This window comes from Oryza glaberrima, chromosome 9 (assembly GCF_000147395.1).
Source record: "Oryza glaberrima chromosome 9, OglaRS2, whole genome shotgun sequence".
NCBI classification, from domain to species: Eukaryota; Viridiplantae; Streptophyta; class Magnoliopsida; order Poales; family Poaceae; genus Oryza; species Oryza glaberrima.
Window position 1 is genome coordinate 20,047,589 of NC_068334.1, and position 26,459 is coordinate 20,074,047.

The 26,459-nt window shown below is 45.4% G+C and overlaps 3 protein-coding genes and 1 pseudogene across 4 annotated transcripts; 1 reads left to right on the forward strand and 3 right to left on the reverse strand.

Moving 5' to 3' along the window:
* Positions 1-2,607: 2,607 nt before the first annotated feature.
* LOC127783647 (UPF0481 protein At3g47200-like) lies at positions 2,608-4,062 on the reverse strand (annotated as a pseudogene).
* Positions 4,063-6,954: 2,892 nt separating this feature from the next.
* On the reverse strand, positions 6,955-8,962 carry LOC127784515 (GDSL esterase/lipase EXL3-like). 2 transcript variants are annotated; one of them, XM_052311840.1, is made up of 5 exons: positions 8,579-8,962; positions 8,364-8,473; positions 7,844-8,077; positions 7,464-7,731; positions 6,955-7,340 (listed from the first exon to the last, which is right to left on the reverse strand). In XM_052311840.1, the coding sequence occupies exons 1-5, from the start codon at positions 8,850-8,852 to the stop codon at positions 7,147-7,149; spliced, it is 1,080 nt and encodes a 359-aa protein (XP_052167800.1). In that variant the 5' UTR covers positions 8,853-8,962; the 3' UTR covers positions 6,955-7,146. The 2 variants fall into 2 exon arrangements, with proteins under 2 accessions (XP_052167800.1, XP_052167799.1); XM_052311839.1 differs by having other exon boundaries at positions 8,364-8,494.
* A 2,074-nt stretch (positions 8,963-11,036) lies between these two features.
* LOC127784513 (mediator of RNA polymerase II transcription subunit 4) lies at positions 11,037-12,595 on the reverse strand. Its single transcript, XM_052311836.1, has one exon. The coding sequence runs from the start codon at positions 12,578-12,580 to the stop codon at positions 11,336-11,338; it is 1,245 nt and encodes a 414-aa protein (XP_052167796.1). The 5' UTR covers positions 12,581-12,595; the 3' UTR covers positions 11,037-11,335.
* A 152-nt stretch (positions 12,596-12,747) lies between these two features.
* Positions 12,748-16,926, forward strand: LOC127784514 (WD-40 repeat-containing protein MSI3-like). Its single transcript, XM_052311837.1, has 5 exons — positions 12,748-13,474; positions 14,561-14,704; positions 15,060-15,184; positions 15,828-15,923; positions 16,482-16,926. The coding sequence occupies exons 1-5, from the start codon at positions 12,833-12,835 to the stop codon at positions 16,714-16,716; spliced, it is 1,242 nt and encodes a 413-aa protein (XP_052167797.1). The 5' UTR covers positions 12,748-12,832; the 3' UTR covers positions 16,717-16,926.
* Positions 16,927-26,459: the final 9,533 nt, after the last annotated feature.

The window sequence follows — 26,459 nt, forward strand, 5'->3', positions numbered from 1 at the left end:
GCCGCTGAGTTGGGCAACCACGACCGGTACTTCTCCGCGAGCGCCCAGCACCCCACCACCGCGTCCCACCGTGCGTACGCGTCGTCGGCGCCGCTGATAGGGCCGACGCGTTTGCCAGCACGCGCGACGACACGAGCGTGCCCACGTCGCCCGAGCGGGACAAGGAGGCGGAGAAAGCGAAGAAGCCGCCGCGTTTGCACGCCGCCCTCCCACCTCGCCCTGGCCAGCTTGCAGAGAAGTGAGAGAGAGATGAGGGACCTTCGGTGTACTTTTTCCTCTATTGGCCCATTGGCCGAAGTTTTCCGGCCCACTTCCCTCCCCCTCTCCTCTCTCTTAGCCCACACTCACTCTCTCAGCCCACTCTTTCTCTCTCGTGTGTTGTGTCCCCAGGCTAGGTGAGGCGGGTATAGATGGCCAAAAGGCCCGAGGCCCGACGGCCCGGCCCGCGGCACGGTGTTTTGGCCCGGCCTAAGCACGGCACGGCCCGTTAAGGGTCGGGGCCGTGCCTGGGCCTCAACGCCGGCACGGCACGATGGGCCGCATGCCAGGCCCGACACATAAACAATAGGGAGTAAAAATAGACATATTATATGCCACGGTCGAAAGAATAGGGATGTAAAATAGACTTATTTTACCTATATATATGTCAGCCCAAAGAGGAGGGAGAAAAATAGACTTATTTTCACTATATATATATGTCACAGCCCAAAGTAGAGGGACGAAAAATTGACTTATTTTCGCTATATTATGTCACAGCCCAGAGAGGAGGGAAGAAAACTAGACTTATTTATAAAAGACATGATGGGCCACCCACGCCTACGGGCCGGCCCGGCACGGCCCGACTGCTGGTGGGCCGTGCCTAGGCTGGAGGCGCAGCCCATGGGCCGGCACGGCCCGGCACGAAGTGCCGATCGGGCTCGTGCCGGGCCGTGCCGGCCCGATGGCTGGTGGGCCATGCCGGGCGGGCCTCTTGGCCATCTATACAGCCGGGTGGCGGCGGTCGGCGAGTCGCGAGGGCGAGGCGGCGCGCACTCCCTTTCTCCCCCCCTCCCCTAACCTTTGTTGCTGCTGAGGCGGACGGCGGCGCCGGCGCGCCGCGGCGGCCAGCGAGTCGCAAGGCGGCACAGGCGCGGCGGCGGCGCGATGTGCGGCCTGCTGCGGCAGGTCGGCGCGGCTCGCCGACACCGGCGCGCGGCACGGGGTAGCTGGGCAGGGGCGCGTGCGTCGGCGGCTCGGGCGCTCGGTGCGACGGCGCGGGCCGCGGTGGCATGGCAGTGAGCCAGTGACCGAGTAGGGCCAGGCAGGCAGGAAGGGGCCAGTGGCAGTGTCGGCGCATGGGCAAAGGCAGGTGATACCGTTATACTCTAGAGTCTGAATCTCTAATTGATTGAAGATTTCAAGTATAAAGTATTGACACCGTGTTTAGATCCAAAGTTCTTCTTTAAGCTTCTAACTTTTCCATCGCATCAAAACTTTACTACACACACAAACTTCAAATTTTTCCGTCACATCGTTTCAATTTCAACCAAACTTCCACTTTTAACGTGAACTAAACACACCCTGAATATTTGAGAATTCGGAAAAACACTAATTTCATGATTTTTTCTACACTTCTAATTATCTAGTATAGTACTCCCTCCGTTTCAAAATGTTTGACACCGTTGACTTTTTAGTACGTGTTTGACCGTTCGTCTTATTCAAAAAATTTGTGAAATATGTAAAACTATATATGTATATAAAAGTGTATTTAACAATGAATCACATGATATGAAAAGAATAAATAATTATTTAAATTTTTTTATATACACATGTAGTTAAAACAAATGATATGAAAAGAATAAATAATTATTTAAATTTTTTTATATACACATATAGTTAAATACACTTTTATATACACATATAGTTTTACATATTTCACAAATTTTTTGAATAAGACGAATGGTCATACACGTACTAAAAAGTCAACAGTGTCAAACATTTTGAAACGGAGGGAGTAGTATACTTGCTTAGTTGGTAGAATTGTAGTTGCCTAGTTGAGTACTTGAGTAGTTGACTAATTGGTACTTGTACTGTAGTGAGTAAGAAGTAGACAGTAGTTCATACTTGATATTCATAGTTCCTAGTTAGTATCTTGCAAACTTGATTAGCTATTTAGGCAATTCATCTATGATGCTTGTTTTCAAAATAATCACTTATTTTTAAAATATCAAGCGTTAAAAAGTTGATCTCTACAGTGTAAGATTTCTTCTCAATTTACCATTTTCTATCCTTTATGTATCCCATATGTTGGCACTTTGATATGTTTACCAATTAGTATTTCTATATGTTAAATAATTTGAAGTGATGATCAATTCTATCAATGTGTGAACTTATATTCAATTTTATGTTATATACGCTATATATTATATAATTATTAGTATGTGATACTATATAAGCTAATTATTAGGCTTTTAGATATATGACGAATTTTTTTTTACCCTTTCCTATTTCGAATACACAAGTTTAAAATCCTAGGCCCGCCTTGTAGTTTTTAAGTGAGACTAGCTAGCTATTTGAGGCATTTGCAGATGCTTTGTGTGTGTGCGTCTTCTTGGAAAAAAAAAAACACTAAGAGCAAGCATGGCGATAGTGGCAAATGATGAAGCCGGCGGACATGACCGAGATGCACAGCAAGGTGGCCGCGGCGAGCAGGGAGATGATGGAGCATGGCGTCCGGAGGTGGTCGCGCTTCAGCACGGCGATGTACCGGTTCCAGCGGTGGTTGCGGTACTCGTTGGCGTCGGCGAAGAGCCGCGCGTAGTGGTGCCCCCTCGGGTCGAACAGCGCGCACCCGCCGAGCCGGTTGAAGAACGCCGCCGCGGCCTCCTCGTTCGACAGCATGTTGTCCAGTACGCCGCGCCGCTGGAGAACCGCGACGTCGGCGCCCGTGTTCACCAGCGCGTTCATCAGCACCAGGTAGCTGGTCACGATGCCTTCCCCCTCCCAGTCCCCCGTCGTCTGCTCCAGCGCCAGCAGGTTCGCCAGGAGGATCCTCGCGCCGGAGCTCAGCGCCAGCCGCGGGATCTCCATCGTCCCGCCGCGGAACGTCACGTCGAACTGGCTCGCCGGCGACGCCTTCTCCCGGAACGCCACCCCGAACTCCTGCAGCTCCGTCACGCACGGGATCGCCAGCGGCGTCGCCGCCGTCGCGCCGTCGGCGATGCTGTACTTGTTGCACGGGCTCGCGCTCTGCCGGCTCGACAGCCACGACGTCGTCGACCTCCGCTCCGGCGGCATGACCATCCTCTGGTACTGGAGATGGAGCAGGTGGTGCACGGTGAGCTGGCTCGGCGCCGGCACCTGGCAGAGCGGCTCGTGCAGGCTGAAGAACTTGTAGATGAGGTCAAGAAGACGCTGGTCCACTGCGTCGTCGTCGTCGTCTCCCATGGCTGCCGCACCGCCGCCACCGCCGGCGAGGTTGAACAGCTTGGCGACGACGAAGAACGGGATCTGGTTCTCCACGAGGAGGAGGTCGTAGTAGACGTAGATCCATATCCACCGCATGTACGCGTCGAGCTCCGCCGCGCCGCTCTCGCTCTCGCTCCACTTGAGCAGGAACTCGAGGACGAAGCCGCCGTCGAGCACCAGCATCTGCACGAACTCGTCGCTCCCCATCTCCAGTGGCTCGCCGTAGCAGCGCCGCGCCCGCGCCTCCACCGCGCGTGCCTCGCGCAGGTATGCGTCCAGGTGGCCACCGCCGCCGCCGCCGCCGCCGCCGTCGCCGGCGTTTCGGAGGAGGAAATCGCGGAGGAACCGCCACTTGTGGCCCTGCATGGCGCGGGTGCTGCCGCTGCCGAGGTGGTACGGGCCGACGGACACCACGCGCGGCTCGTACAGGCTCTTGTTCTGCGCGTGGACGTGGGACGGCAGGCGCACGATGGTGAAGGCCTCGTCGTCGCCGCCGCGAGCAGCCGGTGATGCTCACAGGTCGCTGATCCCTTGCTCCATGCGACCAAGGAGTTGTCCGTCATTATCCATGGCGGCGTCGATATCTTCGCGCACGCTTGCAGTTGCTACAACCATCTCTTGGCGAAAGATGATCTCGCGTGTTCACGAGCTTGCGGCTGTTGATGGCATGCAATCTATTTATGCTGTCATTTTTAAGAAGAAAAAATCTCTACACTTTCAGACAACTGAATTAAAAGAAAACAGTTTTCACTGCCAGTTGCTAATGGTGCCCCTTGATTTTGAAGATTAATTTGTTCTGAAGATGGCAAAGCCGGTTGAGCATGGAAGGTAGCAAAAGCAACCACGACAGACACATCCCTTCTTAGGCGCTGTTTAGATCAGGGTCACACATTTAAAATATTAAGTGTAGGTTAATAATAAAATAAATTACATTCTAGTAAACTGCGAGACGAATTTATTAAACCTAATTAATCCGTCATTAGTAAATGTTTACTATAACACCATATTATTAAATTATGAAGCAATTAGGTTTAAAAGATTTATTTCACAATTTGTATAATTAGTTTTTTTTCTATATTTAATACTTCATATATATATCCAAACATTCGATGTGACATGGTGAAAAGTTTTTGCGGGAAGTTAAAATAGAGCCTTAGTTTTGAGAAGAGAGAAAAAAAAATCGACGAGGCTCTACGTACTTACGTCATAGGACGTGTACGTGGGCCCTAGCCATTAGAGACTCATTGACCTTTACTATGTCAAAGGAGTTGATTCCGAGAAAAATACATCATGCACCAGCGGATGTTACATCTTCATATCACCAGCTCATAGACTTTGGCATGCCGTATGCTCATTTCTTTTCTTCATGTTCTTGTTCACCACGTTATACTCCCTCCGTCAAAAAAAAAAAAAAAAAGACAAACCCTGGTTTCCGTGTCTAACGTTTGACCATCCGTCTTATTTAAAAAATTATAAAAAAAATAAAAAAATAAGTCACGTATAAAGTATTAATCATGTTTTATCATCTAACAATAATAAAAATAGTAATTATAAAAAAATTTCATATAAGATGGACAGTCAAACGTTGGCACGGAAACCCAGGGTTTGTCTTTTTTTTTTTGGGACGGAAGGAGCTGGTGACAACAGTCTGAGCTGGAACTGTGAATTCAGAAGAGTGTTTCAGTCAAGCTGACCATGACTAGATAAAGAGAAGATGGACATTTGGCAGGACGGAACAAAGAGAAACAGTAAAAAAAAATGAAAGTGGCAATTGCCTTAGCTAGTGGGTTACTGTGACAGTGGGAGATTTGTACAGTTTGCGTAATAATCTTTACAAGGAAGGGTTGACATTGAAGTTGTATATCCTTGTATCTTCCTTTTCTGGCTCTTTTGTTCCGAGGGAAATATCCTTGTGACATTCAATCAACAGGACTACGTGTAACTTTTGAATTTTTTTTTCTCTTTGTTCGCTAGCTACAGTGATGGATTAGTACGAAATGTTCGCTTATAGTACTAACTAATGGTGAAGTGAAACCAGATGTTTACATTATTATAAGTGGACGTCAGTTGACCAGCCCGGCCCCGGCGTGCACCGACGCGCGCCCAGCCGGCTCGTCAGCTGGGACGTGCCGACGTTGACCTCCGGCGAAGCGTCCCCCCCCTCGCTCCGGCGACATATGGCCATACTCTCCGGAAGCGGCGGAGCTAGGAAATTTTTTAAGCCCGAACATACACAAATATATCTAGTAGTAGTATTTGCTACAATATTTCTAACTTTAATCCTTTCAAAATAATAAAAATTCAATGGTGTATTTGCTGGTGAGCCCGGGCGGCTGCCCGTGCAAGCCGGGCGGTGGCTCCGCCCCTGCTCTCCGGTACTGGAGATGGAGGTGCATAGCGAGAGCTGAAGAATTTGTCGATGAGGTGAAGAAGACGATGACCCACCTCGTCATCGTCTCCCACGGCTTAGATCCATATTTGCCCGTGGCAATGTTATAGCTTAGATCCATATCATCCTAATTCTATTTGGTAGAGCTACAACCTAAAGCTGAAGTCTAACAAAAACGATTTCAGCTTAAAAAACAAAAGTGGAGCGGACTAATATACTCTCATAAAATGAAGTAAAAAAGATAGAATCAGGTTTAAACTATGTTTGATTGTGAAGATTGGGAACCTTCCTTTCCGGCAATAAAAAGGAACAACTCATCAACACATAATCAATTACGTATTAACTTAAACAATGGATTAATATGATTTTTAAAGTAATGGCACCGAACATATCTCAGGGCTCAAGTGATTCACCGAAGTGTTTTTCTATATATTTATTCTGCGAAAACGTTTAACAGTTTAAAAAATGTGTATGCGAAAAATGAGAGAAGTGAGAATAAAAAAGGAAAAGGCTATACATACTAACTTTTTTCTTACTAAATTCTTACTAACGCTGATGTGTCATGCTATGAGTGTATCTAGATTTTATTATAACTTTCATCTACTTAAATCAAATAGTTAAGATGATTGTTAGTAAAAATTTAATAAGAAAAATTTAGTACGTGTAGCAGTGATGAAAAATGGCACCACCAAACTCAGCTATAAGATGCTTCATAACTTCACTCCAAGTCTCCAACGATGACTTGAGGGACCTTTGGTGTACTTTTTCTGCCAATAGAGGACGGAGGATGAAGCAGGCCGAAAAAGAGTAGTTTGATTGCTTATTGGGCTGATTAAGGCTTCTTTTTTATTTTTGTGAATACAAATACGAAATACAGAGTATATATATTTAGTTTTTTTCAAAAATTTTGGGTATACATCTGAATACTCCTGAATTATAGCTGGGCCCGCCCTGACTCCATCTTAAAAAAACCAACTCCTGATTATCCAGTTTTAAGGTTAGAAGTTTGTTTTTTTTTTTTTAACAGTACGTGGAGTAAGTAGCTAGCTCCTTGATTTCTTACATGTTTTATAAAAGCTAATGAGACGATTATTCTGATTATGCATCTGTAGCTGATGTAGATGTAAGAAGTTTTACTTTCATAATTCCATTATCAGAACAAAAGGGTCTCACATCTCTTGGTAGTTTTCCATGTGACATTGTGCTGGAACTGTGCTAAGGTTGCATAATAACCCTCCTAATTTTTACAGCACGAGATTGTGTTCTCGGTTGATAACCAAGTAGTAATAAATAGTGTAAGTAGCAAAACCTTAGAGTAGCTTATCCACGTATCTTTGGTACAGATAATCCACCATTATGCTGTAAGCTCTCTCAGTAGGATGGAAGCTGTCCCAGAAGACAAACTTCCGGTCATCGGCGCACGTCGTCGCCGTCAGCTGGTTGCAGAGAAGCGTCACCTCGAACTCTCCGGTGCCGCAGCATCCTCTCGTCGACACATCAAATCCTGCACAGGCAGCAGCAACAACGAGCATCTTCTCAGGCGATCGATCGATCGAGAGCTAACGAATCGATGAATTCGACAATGTGTTCTTGAAGCAAAACAACGAATCGATCGAATCTGGGTCACCGTATTTGCCGGGGTCGGCGATCATGTCGTCCAGGACGCCGTAGATGTCGACGTAGCCGATGCTCTGCAGCTGCAGCGTCTCGCGAAGGCAGCCGATCTCCTGCTCCAGCTTGGCGTTGAACAGCCGCGCCGCGCGGTTTTGGGCCGCGTCGCACTCCCTTCCGCCGCCCGCGGCGTCGACGGCGACGCTCCGCCGCTGCGACGGCACGCACCCGATCGGCGGCATCCCCAGGACGGCGATCCTCCTCGCCCCTTGCCGGTGAAGTTGCTGTGTACCACTACCAACATCAGCAAGAACGAACAAACTGAACATGAACAGGTTCTGAATTGGAGATGAGGCTTCAGATTGGGTGAGAATTTTTGGTTGCAAGATCCATCACCTTGATGAAATCAGAGGCTAGATTGGCGAGGAAATCGACGTAGGATGAGATGTCGAACTGGAGTGGCCTGACGGGGGCGAGGTAGTAGTTGTTGGCGATGTCGTCGGAGCCGGCGCAGACGAGGAACAGGCTCTCCGACACGATCCTCGCGGCGGCGGCCTCGCCGGCGATCCCGGCGAGCTTCTCCTTGTACTCGGCGAACATGTTCAGCTGCTCCTGCATCGGCAGAACCGCCTGAAACGAAACCATCGAGCATTAAACTACACAGCATCTTGCATTCCAATGGCGATCGCCCCATTCCCGCTGTTTGGAGTCGTAGTATCCGAGTCTTTTTTTCCTTTGGTTTTCTGTTTCCCTCCTCTCTTGGCATGAGTCGGTCTGGCTTAATGCATTGTGTAACAATTATTCTTTTCTTCTAATATATTGTATATATTGTATTGACATACAATTTTTTTGCGCGTTCGAGAAAAAAAAATCCAATGGCGATCAATGGAGAGATGTGTTTGAGACGTTACATTACCACGAGAGTGGAGGTGAGCGGGTCGTAGCCGCTGCCGGCGGAGGCGAAGCTGACGCCGGTGAGGAGGTCGCCGTCGGTGAGGTCGGTGCCGAGGTAGGCCGGAACCAGGTCTTTCAAGCCAAGCCGTGACGCTGCGCAAGATCAATATGCAGCCATGGACGACGACTCAAATGACGAGATGAAACTCCGGCGACCATGGAGACGGATAGGCTGACCTAGGAAGTCCGGCGGGATGCGGCCGTTGGAGAAGCGGCCGGTGGGTTCGCCGCCGTTGAGGTCCTTGCCGTAGGGCCTGAAGTTGGACCGGGTGAGCGTCAGCACGGCGTTGTTGTTGCCGGTGTCGACGATGGAGTCGCCAAACACCAGGACGGCCGGCACCCGCGGCCTCCCGCCGCCGCCCGTACCATTCGCCGTCGTCGTCGCGGCGACCTGCCATGGCGAGACACAGAACACCACCAGCAGCAGCAGCTTGACACTCCCATGCTCCATGGTCACCACCGGCAGCTAGCCAGTGAGGCAGTGACCACTATCATCTGTAGCGTTCTTGGAATTTTTTGTGATTTTATCGCCACTAATTAGGATGGAGCTAGATTCTTGGCATTTTTCGAGAGTTTTATCGCCAACGATTCATCATTGGAGTAAGTAAGATGCCTTTTTCGTCTGTGCATGCATGATAGGCTAGTAGATCGGATACGACAAGTGATCGTCGGCAAAGAATCATGGAGATTTTCTGGCAATCTGGTCGCATCCGATGAACACCAGCCACTAACCTGGTCTGATCATCTATCAGTGTTGAGAGCTGCATCCAACAGCTATAATCTACGTGCAGATGGAAGCATGGCGAGCAGGTTAGTCTACAGAACTTCATAGTTAAGGTCCAGTTTGATTTAGATTACTGAGTGAATTATTACCGTAGATTACCTACTCAATTACAGTGATAAATTTTTTTTAAAAAAAAATAAAATTTACAAATAGTTTACTGATAGAAGAAAAGTCTTTTAAGAAAATACATTTTTCTAAGCATAGAGCAGATAATATGTTTCAAATATTCTGGTGAATAAGATGCAGTGATGGACCAACAGTGAAACAAGCTACGAAAGATGGATTGAGATCCTCTAACTTACTTCCCTCTAATTTGTGGGCCTGCTAGCTAAATGGAAGTAAGTTAGAGGATCCTCTTCCATGCAAAGATTATCTAACTTACTTCCCTCTAACCAGCAGACCCCCGTAACTCAAAATCATAGGGAAGTAAGTTAAAGGATCCTCAAAGATGGACCACAACCCACAAGCAACTTGGTAGATGAATGAGGATTAGATAGCCAAAAACAGATTCTGATTGGACTAACAGCTCATCCGATGGACTTCAACTCACACAACCTACAGTGAGTCTGTGACATGCTCCCTTCAGTAGTACTACATGGAATGGAAGGTTGTAGGTTTGTATTTTCATACATACTTGTCCATAATGTTCAACCTGCTGGGTAGAGATGAGCAAAATTATCCACTGGCAGGAAATTAACATAACCCATCCCCAGAAAAAAACCTATGCATGCCAGTAAAAGAAGTTGAGAGCAAAGATAATAATGAGAATGATGTATCAACTCCTTTACACATTCCACAAATCCATAATGTACTCTTGACAACACACCTAACAGTCTCATGTCGAACATCAGCAACCAAATACCGTTTCAAAACAAGATGCAGTACTTTAAATAAGAGAAACAACTCGACAACCACTGTTTCAGTTATATTTATTCACAAACCTGAACACAAACTTTTAAGAAAATACGAACCCTTCCCTACTTGGCTTACTGCTGGCCACCATATAATTCAGATTTCATGAACCAGAGCCATTTGCTTTTGGCCAGCATCCAAAGACTAAGGAAGAAATATGAGTAGGGTGCTGTCACGGGCACCAGTAGCTTAAAAATCTGGAAGGCGACTACATATTTCATTCAACACCAGAACACCAGGATGAGGCAGCAAATTAGTAAAAATTTTACATCCCTTGTATATAAGTATAAATCCAAAGTCACATGATATCTTAATACCCAAAAGAGAACTGATCAATGTCTATCGAATATTTTATGATGGAACCCTGCTAAGGCTACTGAAATTACGATGAGACCGCTTTGATAACCATGCAGCTCTTGAATTGGGAAAAAAAAAGTACATAAAGATGCGATATGCACCAATAAAATTATAAAAGGAGTTACTTCTGATGATGCTTTGGCAGTTCTAACCCATTTGAGTCAATTACTACTTTATCATCTGCAAGATAAGCTCGTGAATGAAAACTAAGACCTATAGTACTAGTATCATGTTTGTAGTAGGAAGATCCCCCATGCTGTGCAATAAGATAGGAAAAATGGTGTGTTCATTTAAGTGCAAACTTACAAGTTGAAACCACTCCCTTCTCATAACTTATATAGCTTGAGTTATAGAACATTCTCGAGTTTTCAGCTACCACTCTTTGGTACAATGGTATAAAGGTTTTCAAACTATATTGCAGCAATAAGAGGTACAGACATAAGGTAAAACAATGAGAAAAATTAAGCAGAGTGCATGAACATGGAAGTCATTACTTGATTGAAAAGCCCATAACCAGCTAGCAAGCCTAGCAAGCAATTATGACTGAAATCTGTAATCTGTGAAGAAGGGCATCAAACATTAAACACACCATGTTCAAGTTTAAATATCCATAAAAGAAGCCATGTTTCTGACGATACAACACCAGCACATCCTGAGGAAATTAGACCATCATGCTTGATTACATATATCGAAGCAAATTGACTAGTGAGATGGTTTAATTAATCAACACATACATGATACGCCACCCAATTCTATTCAATACCAGTATATTGCTGCATGATCTTGAATAATCATGTATGAGAGCTTGCATTATTTGTTCTTACTAGTACATGACCTACAACGGCATGGAAACATGAATCATAAAATAGCTTACCAAGGAACTAATCCTCATCATCTTCTTCAGAGCTCCCGACGTCGCTACTGTACTCATCACTGCTAGAACTATTGTTAATGTCAAGATCAACATGCCGAACCTGTATCGGTTCTTGTGCCTTCGGCACCATTGCTGGCACCACAACCGGCATCTGTGGCACACTGGCCCGTGGCTCCTCACCCTTGACACCAGCCAGAATGCCATCCGGCGGTAGAGTGATCGGGTCCCCGGGTTTCCATCCAGGCGGCGGCAACGGGATTTCGAGAGGCAGCGCCCCGTTCCGCCACCCATGCGGATGCGGCACAGTGATTGGTAGCACAGCTGCCTCCTGGGTTGGTGAAGGCTGAAAAAGCGGAGTGGCATCTCCCTCTGCTGCAGTCCTCTCCTTTGCTTCCTGGGATTTCGGCACTCCAACATCCAAATCCGCAAATTGATACAGCTGCGACATCCTCATCTCATTTTCCTGAGGAGCAGGCGGCAACGCCCCACGCAGAGGCAGCCCAGCACCATGCTCAGGCGGCGCGAAGGTCGTGTAGCTTATGCGGTGGGCGTACGTCAGGACGTCGTCCAGGTTGAGCTTGGAGTGCAGCGACGCGCCAAAGTCGCCGTCTGACACCGGCTCGGGGTCGTCCGCCGCCGCGGCGCCGCGCGGGCGCTTGGGGTCGCGGCGGTAGTCGGCGTAGTCGTCGACGAGGCGGTCGAGCACGTGGTGCGCCTCGCGGAGCTTCTTGGCGAAGGCGAGGATCGAGGCGTCCTTGGCGCGCGCCTCGCGGGCGAGGCGCGCGCGCGCGTCCTGCAGGTCGAGGGTCTCCTGCAGCTCGGCGACGGCCTCGAAGAGCTGGGTCTGGAGCGTGTTGAGCAGCGACAGCGCCTCCTTGGTGGAGGAGATCGGGGCCGGGAGCGGCGGCGGCGGCGCGGAGGACGGCGAGGGGAGGAAAGTGGGGAGTGACCCCCGGTACGCCGAGATCCACGCGGCGCGGCTCGGCGAGAGCTCGAAGAGGTTGGAGGCGAGCGCGGAGATCAGCTGGAGGAGCGCCTGCGCCCGCGGGAGCGGCGGCAGGAGCGGCAGCAGCGACGGCGATGTAGTTAGGGTTGGTGCAGCGGCAGCGGCAGCGCCCACGGCCGCCGCCGCGCTAGGGTTGCCCTGCGGCGGCGAGGAGGTGGGATTCACCGCAGCCGGGTTGGGCGGGAGCGACGGCGACGAGGCCGTCAGCCCCAGCCGCGCCGGCGAGGGGTGGTGCGACTGCATCATCGCGGCGGCGGCGGCGGCGACTGCGGATGCAGGAGACGGACGCGAGGCAGAAGCTACTAGACAAAATTTCCTCTTAATGGGCTAATGGGCCTCCATATTGTATTATATGGGCTTTACGGCCCATAAAAGCCCATTAACTCGGCCATAAAACACCATCTCTACTGACTCCGCCGCATCGTCTCCCCAATCTTTTTGGCGGGAGAGCACCACAGCGCCGCCTCCACTTCCCGCGCAATTCGCAAGAGAAGAGCCATGGACGGCGGGTCCTCCACGCCGGCGAGCCCACCACCGGCGGCGAGGTCGGCGGCGGCGGAGATGGAGGAGCACCAGAACTGGAAGAAGAACGCGCCGGTGCTCTACGACCTCGTCATCTCCCAGCCGCTCGAGTGGCCGTCGCTCACCGTCCAGTGGCTCCCCTCCCACTCCCGGTCGCCGGGCTCCGCCCGCTCCCACCGCCTCGTCCTCGGCACCCACACCTCCGACGAGACGCCCAACCACCTCCTACTCGCCGACGCCGCCCTCCCGCTCCCGCCCCGCCTGGCGGCGGCGGCCGCGGCGGCGGGCGGTGCCGTCCCGGCCCCGTCCGTGTCCATCTCCCGCTCGGTGCCGCACAAGGGCGAGGTCAACCGCGCCCGCTGCATGCCGCAGAGGCCGTACACGGTGGCTACCAAGACCTGCGTAGATGAGGTGCACGTGTACCATCTTAGCGACGGCGGCGAGAAGGGCGGCGCCGATGTGGTGCTCAGGGGGCATGAAGCGGAGGGGTATGGGCTGGCGTGGAGTCCGATGAAGGAGGGGTTGCTGCTGAGCGGCTCGTATGATAAGAAGATTTGCCTTTGGGATCTCGCTGCTGGGAGTGGAGCTTCGTCTCTGGATGCACATCATGTGTTCGAGGTAATGCGCCGTCAAATGCCCCCCTCCCCTCATTCCATTTTGCAGTAAACATTTACAGTCGTTAAATGTTACATTATACGATGCAGTTGAGCAATGATTCGTAATTCATAATCCAATTCATTTAGTAAGGATGCTTCGATTGTTTCTTCCCCCCTTTTTTTCAGTAAACAAATTTTGATCTGCCAGATCTCTTAGTAAACAATATTGAAATAATGAAATTGAACTGTTTCTGGTCTTTCCTAAATGTTGGAAGAGAATCATTATAACTGAAATAACTGCACAATTCCAGAGTAGATAATTGCACTGCGTAGGAGAAAGGACACAGCAATTGAATAACTAGTCGAGAAGAGAACATGGTTCCATTTCCATAGCTGCATTTTAAGCACAAACAATCATCTCTTGGTGTGAGGAACAATTCTATTATGCATAAACAGATCACTGAGTTTTTTTTTTACGTGAGCGTTCTAGAAGGCACCTGCAAGCTGATTAGCAAACATCATGAAATTGGGATGTTTTAAATGTAATTGTGGAAAGAGTTTTTTTATGACCTTTGGAGGTATTAAAACTAGGAGATACCTCTACTTTGCAATACTCTGGAGGATAGTAAATTAGCTCTTGTTTTCCAGAACAATCAGTATCTGTTTTGGCATGCAAGGAATGGCTAGCACCAAGCAAGCTAGTCGAGCAATTCTTGTACGCACGTAAAAGCAATATTGAATATGCAGCAGTTCATGTAACAATGTTGTATAATTCCTCTTTCCAATCTGCTAACAGTTCTCTCTACAACCATTTTACGGACCTTGTGATCTTTTATATTATAATTTTATCAGCCACTTTGTGTTATTGATTGCTTTCTTCTTATTTCACTGGTTTAACCGTAAGTGCTTTAGTCAGATCATTTGTCCAAAAATATTTTGATGGAAATCTAAGTTAGGACTTGTGTGAGGGTTGTTTCATTTGGTCCAACAGAAGAATTCCACTGTATTGTGGCAGCAAGCATAACAAAGATGTCAAATATATAGTTCGTGCCACTGCTATCCTGTTTCCTTTTCAGAGTGACATATATCGTAGTCACGCTTTTTGCAGGCTCATGACGATGTTGTTGAAGATGTTGCATGGCACCTGAAAGATGAAAACCTATTTGGATCTGCTGGGGATGACTGCAAGCTGATGATGTGGGACTTGCGTACTAATAAACCAGGACAATCTATAGTAGCACACCAAAAAGAAGTAAGCATGATTTAATCATGAGTTGCTGAACTAATCATTTTCTGTGCTGCTCAGCACATCATATAGGCTATAGCTTGTAAAAGCATATTCCTCTTTTCATTTTCATTGACCTTGGCTTTTCCTTTATGTACATTGGAGTGGCCTATGATGCCTGTTTTATGCAGGTTTAGCTCCTTTTATCTGTCTGCTTCATGATTTATTATCTATATAGTACTGCAATATAAATCACACGTAAGGTTCAGCAATATTTTGCTCTTCACTGTAGTACAAGCTATAATGATGTTTGTGCTGAGCTTTATGGTTTACTCTTATAAAACTATCGTGCTGTTCATAATACACATTATTGCTTTCTCAGGTAAACTCTTTGTCCTTCAATCCGTTTAATGAGTGGATCTTGGCTTCAGCATCTGGAGATGCAACTATTAAGCTATTTGACTTGCGAAAACTGTCAAGAAGCCTGCATGTATTCGACAGCCATGAGTATGATTTCTTGCTGTAGCCTCCGTCCTTCAGTCATTCCCTTTTTCTTTTTCTTTTTTCTCTACATTATTGTGCCCTGACCAGTCCCCCATCTCTGCTGCTGTGCAGTAGTGTATGGTAATGTGTTGTTACACTTGAGACTTGAGGCATGCAAATAACCAAATCGTCCAAGAACATCTTGATCATTTACATAAAAATGATTTTTTTTTTCTTATGTGCTCATTACATTGCGATACTCACAGGAAGTGCTATTTTGCTCATACTGTTACAGTAGTTGTTATTATATCATCTGTGCCATTTGAACCCATGTGTTAGAAAATCATAAGCATCTGGTTGATATGAATGAGGCCAGTGACAGTGTTCCCGTAAAACACAAAAGCGCACTACTTATCTCGCTGATTTTGCTACCTGTATAAGGATATAGGAGAGCTGAATAATTCTTTGCTAAAGGCAAGAACTTTTGAGCTAAGCTACTCCTTTACTTTCAAGTTTATCAGAAAAGTTATTACTAATCAACATGGCATACTAGCAAACAGTTTGTCAGTTACACTACATGTGGTTCTCCGGTCTAACTGAGTTATGCAACCTAATTGATTTTCTGATATGCAAATGACATTTTTCTGTTGCATGTTCGCTCCTGTAGGGGAGAGGTTTTTCAGGTTGAGTGGAATCCTAATTTGGAGACTGTGTTAGCATCCTCAGCTGCAGACAAAAGGGTGATGATATGGGATGTTAGCAGGTAAATTTAGTCGACTAGTCTCCTATGATCTACTTCAACCTTATATTTGCAGTTAGTATTTTACGTTATACTAACTGAAACAGAAAAAGGAATTACTCAAGACAATAGCTTCAATGACCTTTAGGACCTATTTGGTTTGGAGGAAATTCATGGGAATTTTGAAGGAATTGAACTGTTTCCTGTGAAAATCCTGTAAAATTCCTGCATTCGGAAGGAGTCTTTAGCAGTATAAATGGTTACACGTATACAATTACTCCTAGTTAAAAGCTACACATCTAGCTATTCAGTACTATGTGAATTACCTTTGGGAGCTTTATCTTTAGAGTTTAGCTTTACTAGTTCGGGTGATTTGCTAACATTGTACCTGCATTCACAAAATTAGAATCCCCATTGTTTGTCATGCTTTGTATGTCCCACTGACATGATAGATTGATAGATTCCTGCCCAACTGAAACTAAAGCCTGCATTCTCACTGGCGAGTGGCGACACATTTGCTTTTAGATCTGCGTCTGCTGCGCCTTTCCTGGTTCTCACTGCCCTGTGTGTTCTACCTTTCAGGATCGGAGACGAGCAGGCAGAGGAGGATGCAAACGATGGTCCACCGGAGCTGCTGTTCGTGCATGGAGGCCACACAGCCAAGATATCGGAGTTGTCGTGGAACCCCACCCAGAAATGGGTCATGGCCAGCGTGGCCGAGGATAACATCCTGCAGATCTGGGAGATGGCAGAAAGCATATACTGTGATGACAATTATCTCCGTGACAATGATGATGACTCGTGCCCAGCCACATAAGGACCTGGCCTACTTCCCTATTCTGTTTCTGTTGCGTCTTTGGATAGCTTGGTTGGATTGATCATATATTCAGTTAGTAACCTCTAGTAGGCTTTGAGATGCTGTTGTTTAATCAGCTTTCGTTTTCGTTTGACACCTTCAATCCAAGGATGGAACATCTTGATGTAGAATGTCCAACTATTTACTACTGTATGCCTTGCCTTGCCTCCACTAATTGATCTTTGGCCTGGTTGCTGTCTGGGTTGGTGGTGCCCTGATCAACTGTTGTGCGGTGTTTACTGCTACACGTTCACATGCATGCTCGACTTTGTCTTTGTGCATTGCTGATCTGGCATTCAGCTTGATCGATCGATCGATCGAGTGGTGTTTCATGTTTGGGGGCCTCCATATGTGCATCGGATCAATCATTCGGTGCCTCCTGCATGTGCCACGTTCCGATGTTCTATGGGTAGTAGTTGTATCGGTAAAAAGCGAGGCGTGGCTGTCCCATCTGTGTATGATATGGCACCGTCAATGAGATCTCCTTGATATTGTACGTGTTCTTGGTGACCTAAAAGCAAAATCTGAAAAATAAATTTCGATGAAAAAACCCTAATATCGGCTTTAAATAAGGTTGAAAATTTAAATTTTGGTTGATAAGCATAAATATAAACGAAAAGATGAGGCCCTAAATGTCCAATGCCAAGGTGATTAACAACCGAGTTCCCTGTTTGAAACGCCGACGCTGTAGTGCTTCTATTTTACAGGGTTTTTCACAGAATCTCACGTGAAATTGTGACAACACAAGGCTCACAAACCTACCGGAATCCAAAGCCGGTACTTTCTCCGTAAAAAAAAATAATTATTGGTTTGAAGGATTGGGCTTTTTTTAAGAACGAAGGGAGGATATGCCTGATATGACATGGTGCCGCCGCGGTGCGCACCGGTGGAGGATCGAGAGGCACACTGCGTGTGATAGCAGTGAGAGTGATTGTGATTACACCACCGCACCGTGGCCGCTCACGAACAGGAAGCCAACCAGCGTTGCACCCCACTCGTACGAGCGCAACGAACAAGCAAGAGAGCGAGACCGCGGTTGCCGGTGAACATCTAGGCATCTCGGATTCTCATCAGATCATCTTTTCGTTTCCCTTCCTTTTTGAAAAAAAATATATATTTGAACAAAAAAAAAGGAATTCTTAAGTTTCAAGCACATATAAGATTTAAATTTCGCAACCTAATTTTAAAGGTTTTCATTGTAATATACTCCATCCGTTTCGAAATGTTTGACACCATTGATTTTTTAGCACATGTTTGACCGTTCGTTTTATTCAAAAACTTTTATGAGATATGTAAAATTATATGTCTACATAAAAATATATTTAACAATGAATCAAATGATAGGAAAAGAATTAATAATTACTTAAATTTTTTGAATAAGACGAATGATCAAACATGTGATAAAAAGTCAACGGCATCAAACATTTTGAAACGGAGGGAGTATCTTTTAACATAAGATCTTAAAATATAGAAGTTATATATCCATAAATTATTTTTGTTGCTTTGCTTGTTCTTCCACGTTTTTTCAGCCGTGTTTCAAATCATGAGCACTTCTTATGTCCAGTTCAACTGTGAGAGTCGAGTGACACTTAGGGTTATTATCTCCAATACAACTGTAAGAGCTGGATGATGCTTAGAGTGTGTTTGGTTCATGGGATTCGAATGGATGAGATTTCGGGTTTGTTTGGTTGCTGTCCACACTTTACCACACCTGAGGTTATGTGAGTTGTGACAGCCAGAAAAGTGTGATGGACAAATTGCTAACCACAAGCAAAGTTGATAAGAATTAAGAAAATTGAGTCCACAACGTGTGAGGCGTGCTAATTGAAAAAGTGTGGCAAGCCATAACCGTGACAATGAACCAAACACATGCCTAATAAACTGTGGTAGCTACAAGTATAGTGTGGCCAAATGTGACCATAAACTAACCTCGCCTTGGTTGTCATGTTTTCTATGGCCGTGTTAGTTCACATCAAAATTAGAAGTTTGGTTGAAATTGAAACGATGTGACGAAAAAGTTGAAAGTGTGTGTAGGAAAGCTTTGATGTGATAGAAAAGTTGAAAGTTTGAAGAAAAATTTTACAACTAAACATGGCCTATGTTGGTTCATGGGCGAAAGTAAGATATGACCATTCACATTTGAATATCCCACGAAGATGTTTGAAGAGACCATCCTTCAAAATTGGCTTATATTTAGTCTATTATATTGACAATTAACATATTTTGTTATTAATTAAACTAATTTATCCACCCCTATCTAGTGGTGAAAACGGTACAGAAACAGACGGAAACCATCTTTATCGTTTTCGTTTTCATATTTTTTTTTGGAATCAGAATCGGAATCGAAAACTCTGGATACGAAAACGGAATCGAATATTATCGAAATGAAAACGGACCGGTGTGAATACGACAACGAAAATTTATCAGAATAAAAAAACATCAAACTGATAAATCCAATTGTTTAAAAGAGTAATGTTGTTGATAAATCCCAATGTAGGAAGAAAAATATTCTTATGTAATTTTAGATTTGCATAACAAATATTTTTTAAAAAAATAACAGCCAAACTCTATTGTATAGACTATTTAGTGCTTAAAAAAGAATCCAGGATATTTCAGTCACAAAATTTTCAGTAATTCCGAGAAAATTTCCGAAAAGTTTCCGACCGATTCCGAGTTCCGACGAAAAATGCCCTGATCATTTCCGATTCCGTTTTCGAGAAAATATTTCCGAATTCGTTTCCATTTCTAAAAAATTCTGACCAACAGATTCAGTTTTCAAAAATAGATCTGGAATCCAAAAGTTTCCGTCCTGTTTTCACCCCTACCCTCATCCATCCAACTTACTGTAAGAAACAACTGCATCATCCTATCGGACGAACCAAACAACTCACCCTTAATCAATGCACTTACTGCCACGTTAATCAAAGCACTTTAATTACTCCTATGTCCAGGTAGTACGGAGTATACGTACGAGGCGGGGCTGGCTGGGCACTGCGCACCTCTGCGCGCTCTGCAGCTGCTCCCGTGTGGTCAAGTCTCAGCCGTCCTCCGCGCGTCGCCCGCGTAGCTAATCACAACCCCGTACCCACCCAAAACACTCCACCAAAACGCTGCCACGCCCTATGCTATGCTTTCGGGAAACGCGAGGTGCTACGCTACCCCGCGTACGATGCTACTCCTCGCTGCTCGGGAGCGTACTGCTCTCCGCAGTCGGCATCTCCATCGCAACTGTTCATACTCATCACCCTACTCCTAGGGGACTAGCAGGAGGAGGAGTACTCCTACTACTCCCTCCGTCGAAAAAAAAAATCAAACCTTGGATTTCCATGTCTAACTTTGACTGTCCGTCTTATATAAATTTTTTTTATAATTCGTATTTTTATTGTTGTTATATGATAAAACATGATTAATATTTTATGTGTAACTTGTCTTTTTATTTTTTTTATAATTTTTTCAAATAAGACGGACGGTCAAACGTTAAGCACGAAAATCAGGGTTTGTCTGTTTTTTTTTTTGACGGAGGGAGTACTGGACTAGTGGTGGTAGGAGGAGTAAATGTGGTGGTGACAATCGGTGGTAGTACTAAAAGAGCGAGTACAATAGCAGACTATAAGTCAGCTGTAAGCATGTATGGAGGGAAGGAGAGAAGAGAAGGGAAGAGAGAAACAAAACAGGCTATAGATTTATAGTCAGCTGCAGCACGAACTCTAATATAATATGTTTATGTGTATGAGAGATGAGAAAATAAATTAACGGTGTAATATATGCTTAGAGCACCTATAATGGTAAAGTAAGGTGCTCTTTATAAAACATGTACATCTCAGCAATAGACTAGATTAATAGTAAACCACCTTAATAGTATGTCTACATGGGTATCTATAGCTCTCTCATGCATTGCCTCGTTTTTCTCTATAGACTATCTCTAGGTTAGTAGATAGCTTTACTCTATCTCTTCATTTAATATCTTCCAAGTAGGAAAATATGCTGACATGGATCTCTTGTAGAGAGCCTATAGATAACCATTGTGGGTGTCCTTATAGACAACTATTGCATAAATAAGCTATTAGATTGACAATAGATGATTTAGAGCTAATAGTTAGCTATACTGTTAGACTTGCTCGTAGGCCGTGGCATGCCGCGCTTTAATTGGCAGGGAAAACCGGACGGGACGGGGGCCCAAATCGAGGGAAGCAGGCGTGCCCCCACGCCGGCAATGCAATGCAATTTGCCACCAGCCCAGCCAGCCAAGCCAAACCAACCGCGTCGCGTCGCGTGTAGCTTGCACCTCCGCCGGCTTTGCCAATGCCACCATCAATTCACGTGCTACTCCTCCTGCCAGTATCCAGTCCACCTGCCTCGCTGGTCTCTACGGGTCTACTCTCTTTGTTCTAAAAAAAAAGACAAACCCTAATTTCCGTGTCCAACATAACCGTCCTTCTTATTTAAAAAAATTATAAAAAAAATTAAAAAGACAAGTCACGCATAAAATATTAATCATGTTTTATCATCTAACAACAATGAAAATACAAATTATAAAAAATTTTCATATAAGACGGACAGTCAAAGTTGGACACGGAAACCTAAGGTTTGCCTTTTTTTTAAGGACGGAGGGAGTATTTGGACAGCTTTTAACTGCTATAGATTCTCTCAGAATTAAGACTTTAGGAAGCTTTTAACTGCTATAGGTTCTCTCAGAATTAAGACCTCCAGTAAACAGTCTAGCTTTTTATTCAGATTATAAAAAGTTATAGTTGTAAAATTCATAAAATAAACTAGAAATCAGAAACTGAGAAACCCAACTTTTCCAGATTCTTATAAGCTTCTCAAAATCTTAGGGGGTGTTTGGGAGAGAGGGGCTAAACTTTAGCCCCGGGACTTATGTTTTTGAAAGAGGGGCTAAAGTTGCTAGCGACTTATGGTTTTTAGCCCCTCTCTCCCAAACACCCCCTTAGGCCATCCACAGTGGGTACCCCGAGCGTGTCTCTGCTCACGGCCGTCGCCGCTCCATCTGTTTGCCGTCCCCCAGCAGAGGGGCTCGTCTCCCTCCGCTCCTCGGTCGCTTTTCGTCGAGCCACGGAGCTAGAGAACGCGTTGGGCAATGTCGTGGCTTGAGGACATGGCTCCCGCACCTGATTTTTCCCTTTCACCCTTGGCCTCTTTGCTAGGGCTGGGAGGCCCATGGCGGTGGGAAGGAGACGGAGTTGGCGACGACAACGACCGGCGACGACCCCGCGCTGCTTGCCGTCCGCCACCGCGCTCGGCGAGAGAGAAGGAGAGGTGATGACGAGTGGCGCAAGATAGAGAGAGAGAGAGGAGAGAGAGGCGACAGCGACGACCAGATCCGGCCACCGCGCGTCGCGGCAGCCGTCGGCCTCCAGCCGGCGACGTGCGGAGGGCTTCCTCGCGCGGCGGCGGTGACCAGATCTGGCGCAAGCTGTCGGCGGCGCGCCGGTGGTTGGAGAGGGCGCAGGCTATCAGCGCGACGGCGGCTGGGGAGGGCGAGGAGGGAGGCGACCGCGATGGTTGGGGAGGGCGAGGATGGAGGCGACGGCAACGTGCACGAGAGAGAGGGAGAGATTGGCGATGCGCGCGTGAGAGAGAGAGGAGAAGCGTCGGTGCGGTGGGGAAAAAAATTGTCGTCAGTGGGCTGGAGGATAGAGGAGGGTAGTATAGGAAAATACCAAATATGGGCTTTTTGGTTGGGATACCCATTGTGGGCTTGAGTGTTTTCATCCAATTGCCTTATATTTTGAGGAGCCCATCTAGGGATACCCTCCATTGCGAGCTGAGTTCCCTGGAGTGTCCTCGGTTAATGAGGACACTCTAGGACATTGTGGATGCCCTTAAGCCAAACAGATCCTACAACATGTTGCAAACGTCACTCCACAACCTAGATGTGAGTGGTGGTCCGGTGAGCAATTAAAGTTCGCTAGCTGCCCACATTGATCACCACTGTAGAGGGGTCACTACTGGTGCCCAACAACCCGGTGTATGTGTATCCAACCATTTCTGGATGTTGCCTATTACCAACTCTGGACTTTGTATACTCATCGGAGCTAGATACTCCTAGATTACTAGCCAACCAAGTAAGCACGGTATATGGAGTACTACCGAAGAACAACACAGGAGTGAGTATTTGTGGCGTGTGGCATGCACTAGAGTTGTTGTTCCACATGTAACGAAATATGGGCATCACACACCATCACTTGGCCCACTTGGGTATGTTCGCCGCAGGTTTGAGACTGTCGCTTTACTTTTCCACGTCACAGTTGTCAGATGACAACGTAGAGTATTGCAAAAACATAGTACTGAAAAAAACTGAAAAAAAGATACAGAGTATTACAACTACGTTACTCGAAAATACGGCTGTGTTTAGTTCCTGAAAAAAGTTGAAAGTTTGAAAAAAAAAGTTGGAAGTTCATGTGTGTAAGAAAGTTTTGGATGTGATGTGATGAAAAGTTAGAAGTCTGAGGTAGCTGAGGGTGAACTAAACACGGCCTACATATCTAAAACAGAGTATTAAAAAAAAGAAAAATATATAGAATTGATGTAGTCACTCAAAGAGACATAGACCCATGGACGCAACACTAGCCGCTCAAAGAGATGGACATTAATGGCACAACCACCTCCTAATCATAAGCTCTGGTTTTCCTCACCGCCAATATCAACCCACCGCCCTCCTCTATCCCCATGGCTCAGGCGTCTACCCGCCTGTGTCCACTGGCGCATCCCATGGCTATCTCTCTGAGCCCAACGAGACAACCCCCCCTCCCTCACAACCCCCGCTCTAACCCAGAATCTAAAATCCTAACTTGCCAGGCTAGTTATCGGAGCACGAATCATGAAGCAAATTCTAAGGTTAGAAATTTACAAGGTTTTGGACCCAACTTTCTAGTATCAACAGAAATTTAGCAATTCATTACAAATTTACCCTTATTTCGTGATAAAAAGAGTAAATCAATCAAACCAAACACGTTTATATGCCTGTAAGGTAAAAACTTCGTTACTCCAAGGCCGTGCCGTGTTTAGATGCCAAGTTTGAACCCAAAAAACATCACATCAAAATTTTCTACACATACAAACATCTAATTTTTTTTGTCACATCGTTCTAATTTTAATAAAAGTTGAAGTAAACACACCCCAAGTTTTTTTAAAAAAATAGTGGGCCTTCTGCCACTGGCCCGGCCCGGTGGTTTTGCTCAGGTCCAGTCCGTACATTGGTCTGGAGCTACCGACCGAGAAGAGGCTCCGACCTCCGAGAGCGCAGGTGATGCTGCCAGCTACTACTGGCCGTACGTTTGCATTGCAGCGCAGGTCGAATCGGCCTGTCTGCGATGGAGAAAGTGAGACAGGGAGGTGGGTGCCCACGCTGAGCAGCAGCGACGACTGACACCACTCAACTCTTGGATTTGCTGCAGATTTCGCCAATTAAGCAGTAATCTCTTCGTTCTAAAATAAACTAAACCCGTACTAGTATGATACTCCTTCCATTTTAAAAGACAAGCAACCTAGTACTATGTTACACAGAGAAAGTACATCCTAATATTATACTCTAGATTCGTTATATTAAGATGAAGGGAGTATATTCTAATACTACGAATCCTTGTCAGGTTCCGAGTTTGGTTTATTTTAATGATGAGAGTACAGTACTAGGCGTAGTTGTAGTAGCAGTCCGGTGATGTCTCCCCTTGGGAGGGAACCTGTGCAGCTTGCTTGCATGGTTCCTGAGATACTCCCTCCATATGAAAAAAAAATATTTTCTTCCTCCCGTTTCATAATGTAAGTAGCATTTCCCACATTCATATTATTGTTAATAAATCTAGACATATATATCTATCTAGATTCATTACCATCAATATAAATATAGAAAATGCTAGAATGACTTACATTGTAAAACGGAGAGAGTAGGACCCATTTAAATCGTAAGAATAAAAAAAAGGGGAATATGAAAAACAAATTCTGACAGGAATGTAAATATAAAACAGATGATTACAAAACACATGAATGATCGTTTGATTGGACCACAGGAAAAACACAGAAATCGGATGGGAGAGATAGACTCAAAGGATTCTTACCGAGAGGTTTGACCTTTTGCTAAGTTTTCTCCAAAACCTATATGCAATAAGCCATTCTATAGGAATTTTGTAGGATTTGGTAAACTTCAATCCTTTGAATCAAAGGGCTACATAGGAAAATTTCCTATAGGATTTCAATCCTATGAAATTCCTTCATAATTTCTTTGATTCAAAGGAACCCTTAATTTTAGTTATAAAACTGGATATATATATATATATATATATATATATATATATATATATATATATATATATATGTATGTATGTATGTATGTATGTATGTATGTATGTGTGTATGTGTGTGTGTGTTCAGATTTCTAGTTAGGATTTGATTTTCCATGAAGCGGAGATCGGCAGGTGAGAAGCGAGAAGCTGCATTGGCAGCTTGAGCCTTGAGGAGTGCTGCTTCCTTTGATGGCAGAGTGTTGCAACAGAGGGTGTAGTACTGTGGTATGGCTGTCTGCACTGCGTTGCAGTATCTGTCTTGTTACGAAATTGTTACTCCCTCCGTTTCAAACCAAGCACTTGCAGCATTTGGAATTTAAACTAAATGCTTATTCACTTTATTACGAAATGAATCTTACCAATATTGGCAATACTAAAAATTAGCATTTTTGGTGCTATCAAATTTTGGTAGCGAAAAGTATGTTTAGTTTAGAACCTTTCCAAAGTTTGGTACTCCCTCCGTTCTATTTTAAGTGTAGCCATGAGTTTCTGTATTCAATTTTAATCACACATCTTATTTGATTTTCTTAAAAAAAATTTAAAAAATATAAGTCACGCATAAAATACTATTAATATTTTATCACGTAATAACAATAAAAATACTAATCATAAAAAAAAATTCAAATAATACAGATGATTAAAGTTAGACATGGAAACTCATGGCCGCGCTTAAAATGGGATAGAGGGAGTAATGTTTTTGTGAGAGAAAACCTCCGGAACTTCCAACTTTTTGTAAGATAGAGATAGTAAAAACATGCTTAACTTGTTACCCTACCAAAAATTTGATAACACAAAAATTAGTAAGGTTGAAAATGACAATGCATACAGCACATTCCCTATATTTTGCATTTTCTAGACTATTCGTTCTGCTTTAAGATTTGCACAACCCTATCAATCCTAACCCAAGGTTGCATATTCTCCGCTCCGTCGTGCTACCTCTTGGCCGGCACCGGCGAGGCATGTCTGCCAACCTCCTTTACCTCCCTCCCCTCCTCCTCCCCAAGCCAACGACGGCAATAGCCCCCACCCTTGTCTTCCCCATGTCATAATCCCATGTTACTCTTCACCTACCCCACGCACCGCCTACCTCTAATGCCCCTCGCTTGTTTCGCCATCCACCGTTCGGCCACCATCTTCCACGATCATCCCTAAAGCCTGACGAACTCTCTCTTCTTGCCCTCCTCTCACCCCTTCTACTCTGACCTAAACCCCAAATCCTAATTGATCGGACCGCCGTCATCTCATTAGAGCTAGAGGAGAAGGACAGAGCAAAATCATAGTGGATATCTAATGGTGGAGGATTTGAAAAAATCCACCCTACTTTTCTACCAAATGTAGGTTTGCAGTTCCGTAAAATATAAACATTTGTACAGTACTAACATTTGTATAATAGTAATCACCCCC

Bases quoted from the DNA above. Each gene is read 5' to 3' on its own strand.
- LOC127784515 (XM_052311839.1), bottom strand. From the start codon at position 8,852: ATGGAGCATGGGAGTGTCAAGCTGCTGCTGCTGGTGGTGTTCTGTGTC. The intron at 8,078-8,363 runs GTAATGTAACGT...GTTTCGTTTCAG, and splicing joins CGCTCACCTCCACTCTCGTG to GCGGTTCTGCCGATGCAGGA. The intron at 7,732-7,843 runs GTGATGGATCTT...AGTGGTACACAG, and splicing joins TAGCCTCTGATTTCATCAAG to CAACTTCACCGGCAAGGGGC.
- LOC127784513 (XM_052311836.1), bottom strand. From the start codon at position 12,580: ATGATGCAGTCGCACCACCCCTCGCCGGCGCGGCTGGGGCTGACGGCC.
- LOC127784514 (XM_052311837.1), top strand. From the start codon at position 12,833: ATGGACGGCGGGTCCTCCACGCCGGCGAGCCCACCACCGGCGGCGAGG. The intron at 13,475-14,560 runs GTAATGCGCCGT...CGCTTTTTGCAG, and splicing joins ATGCACATCATGTGTTCGAG to GCTCATGACGATGTTGTTGA. The intron at 15,924-16,481 runs GTAAATTTAGTC...TCTACCTTTCAG, and splicing joins ATGATATGGGATGTTAGCAG to GATCGGAGACGAGCAGGCAG.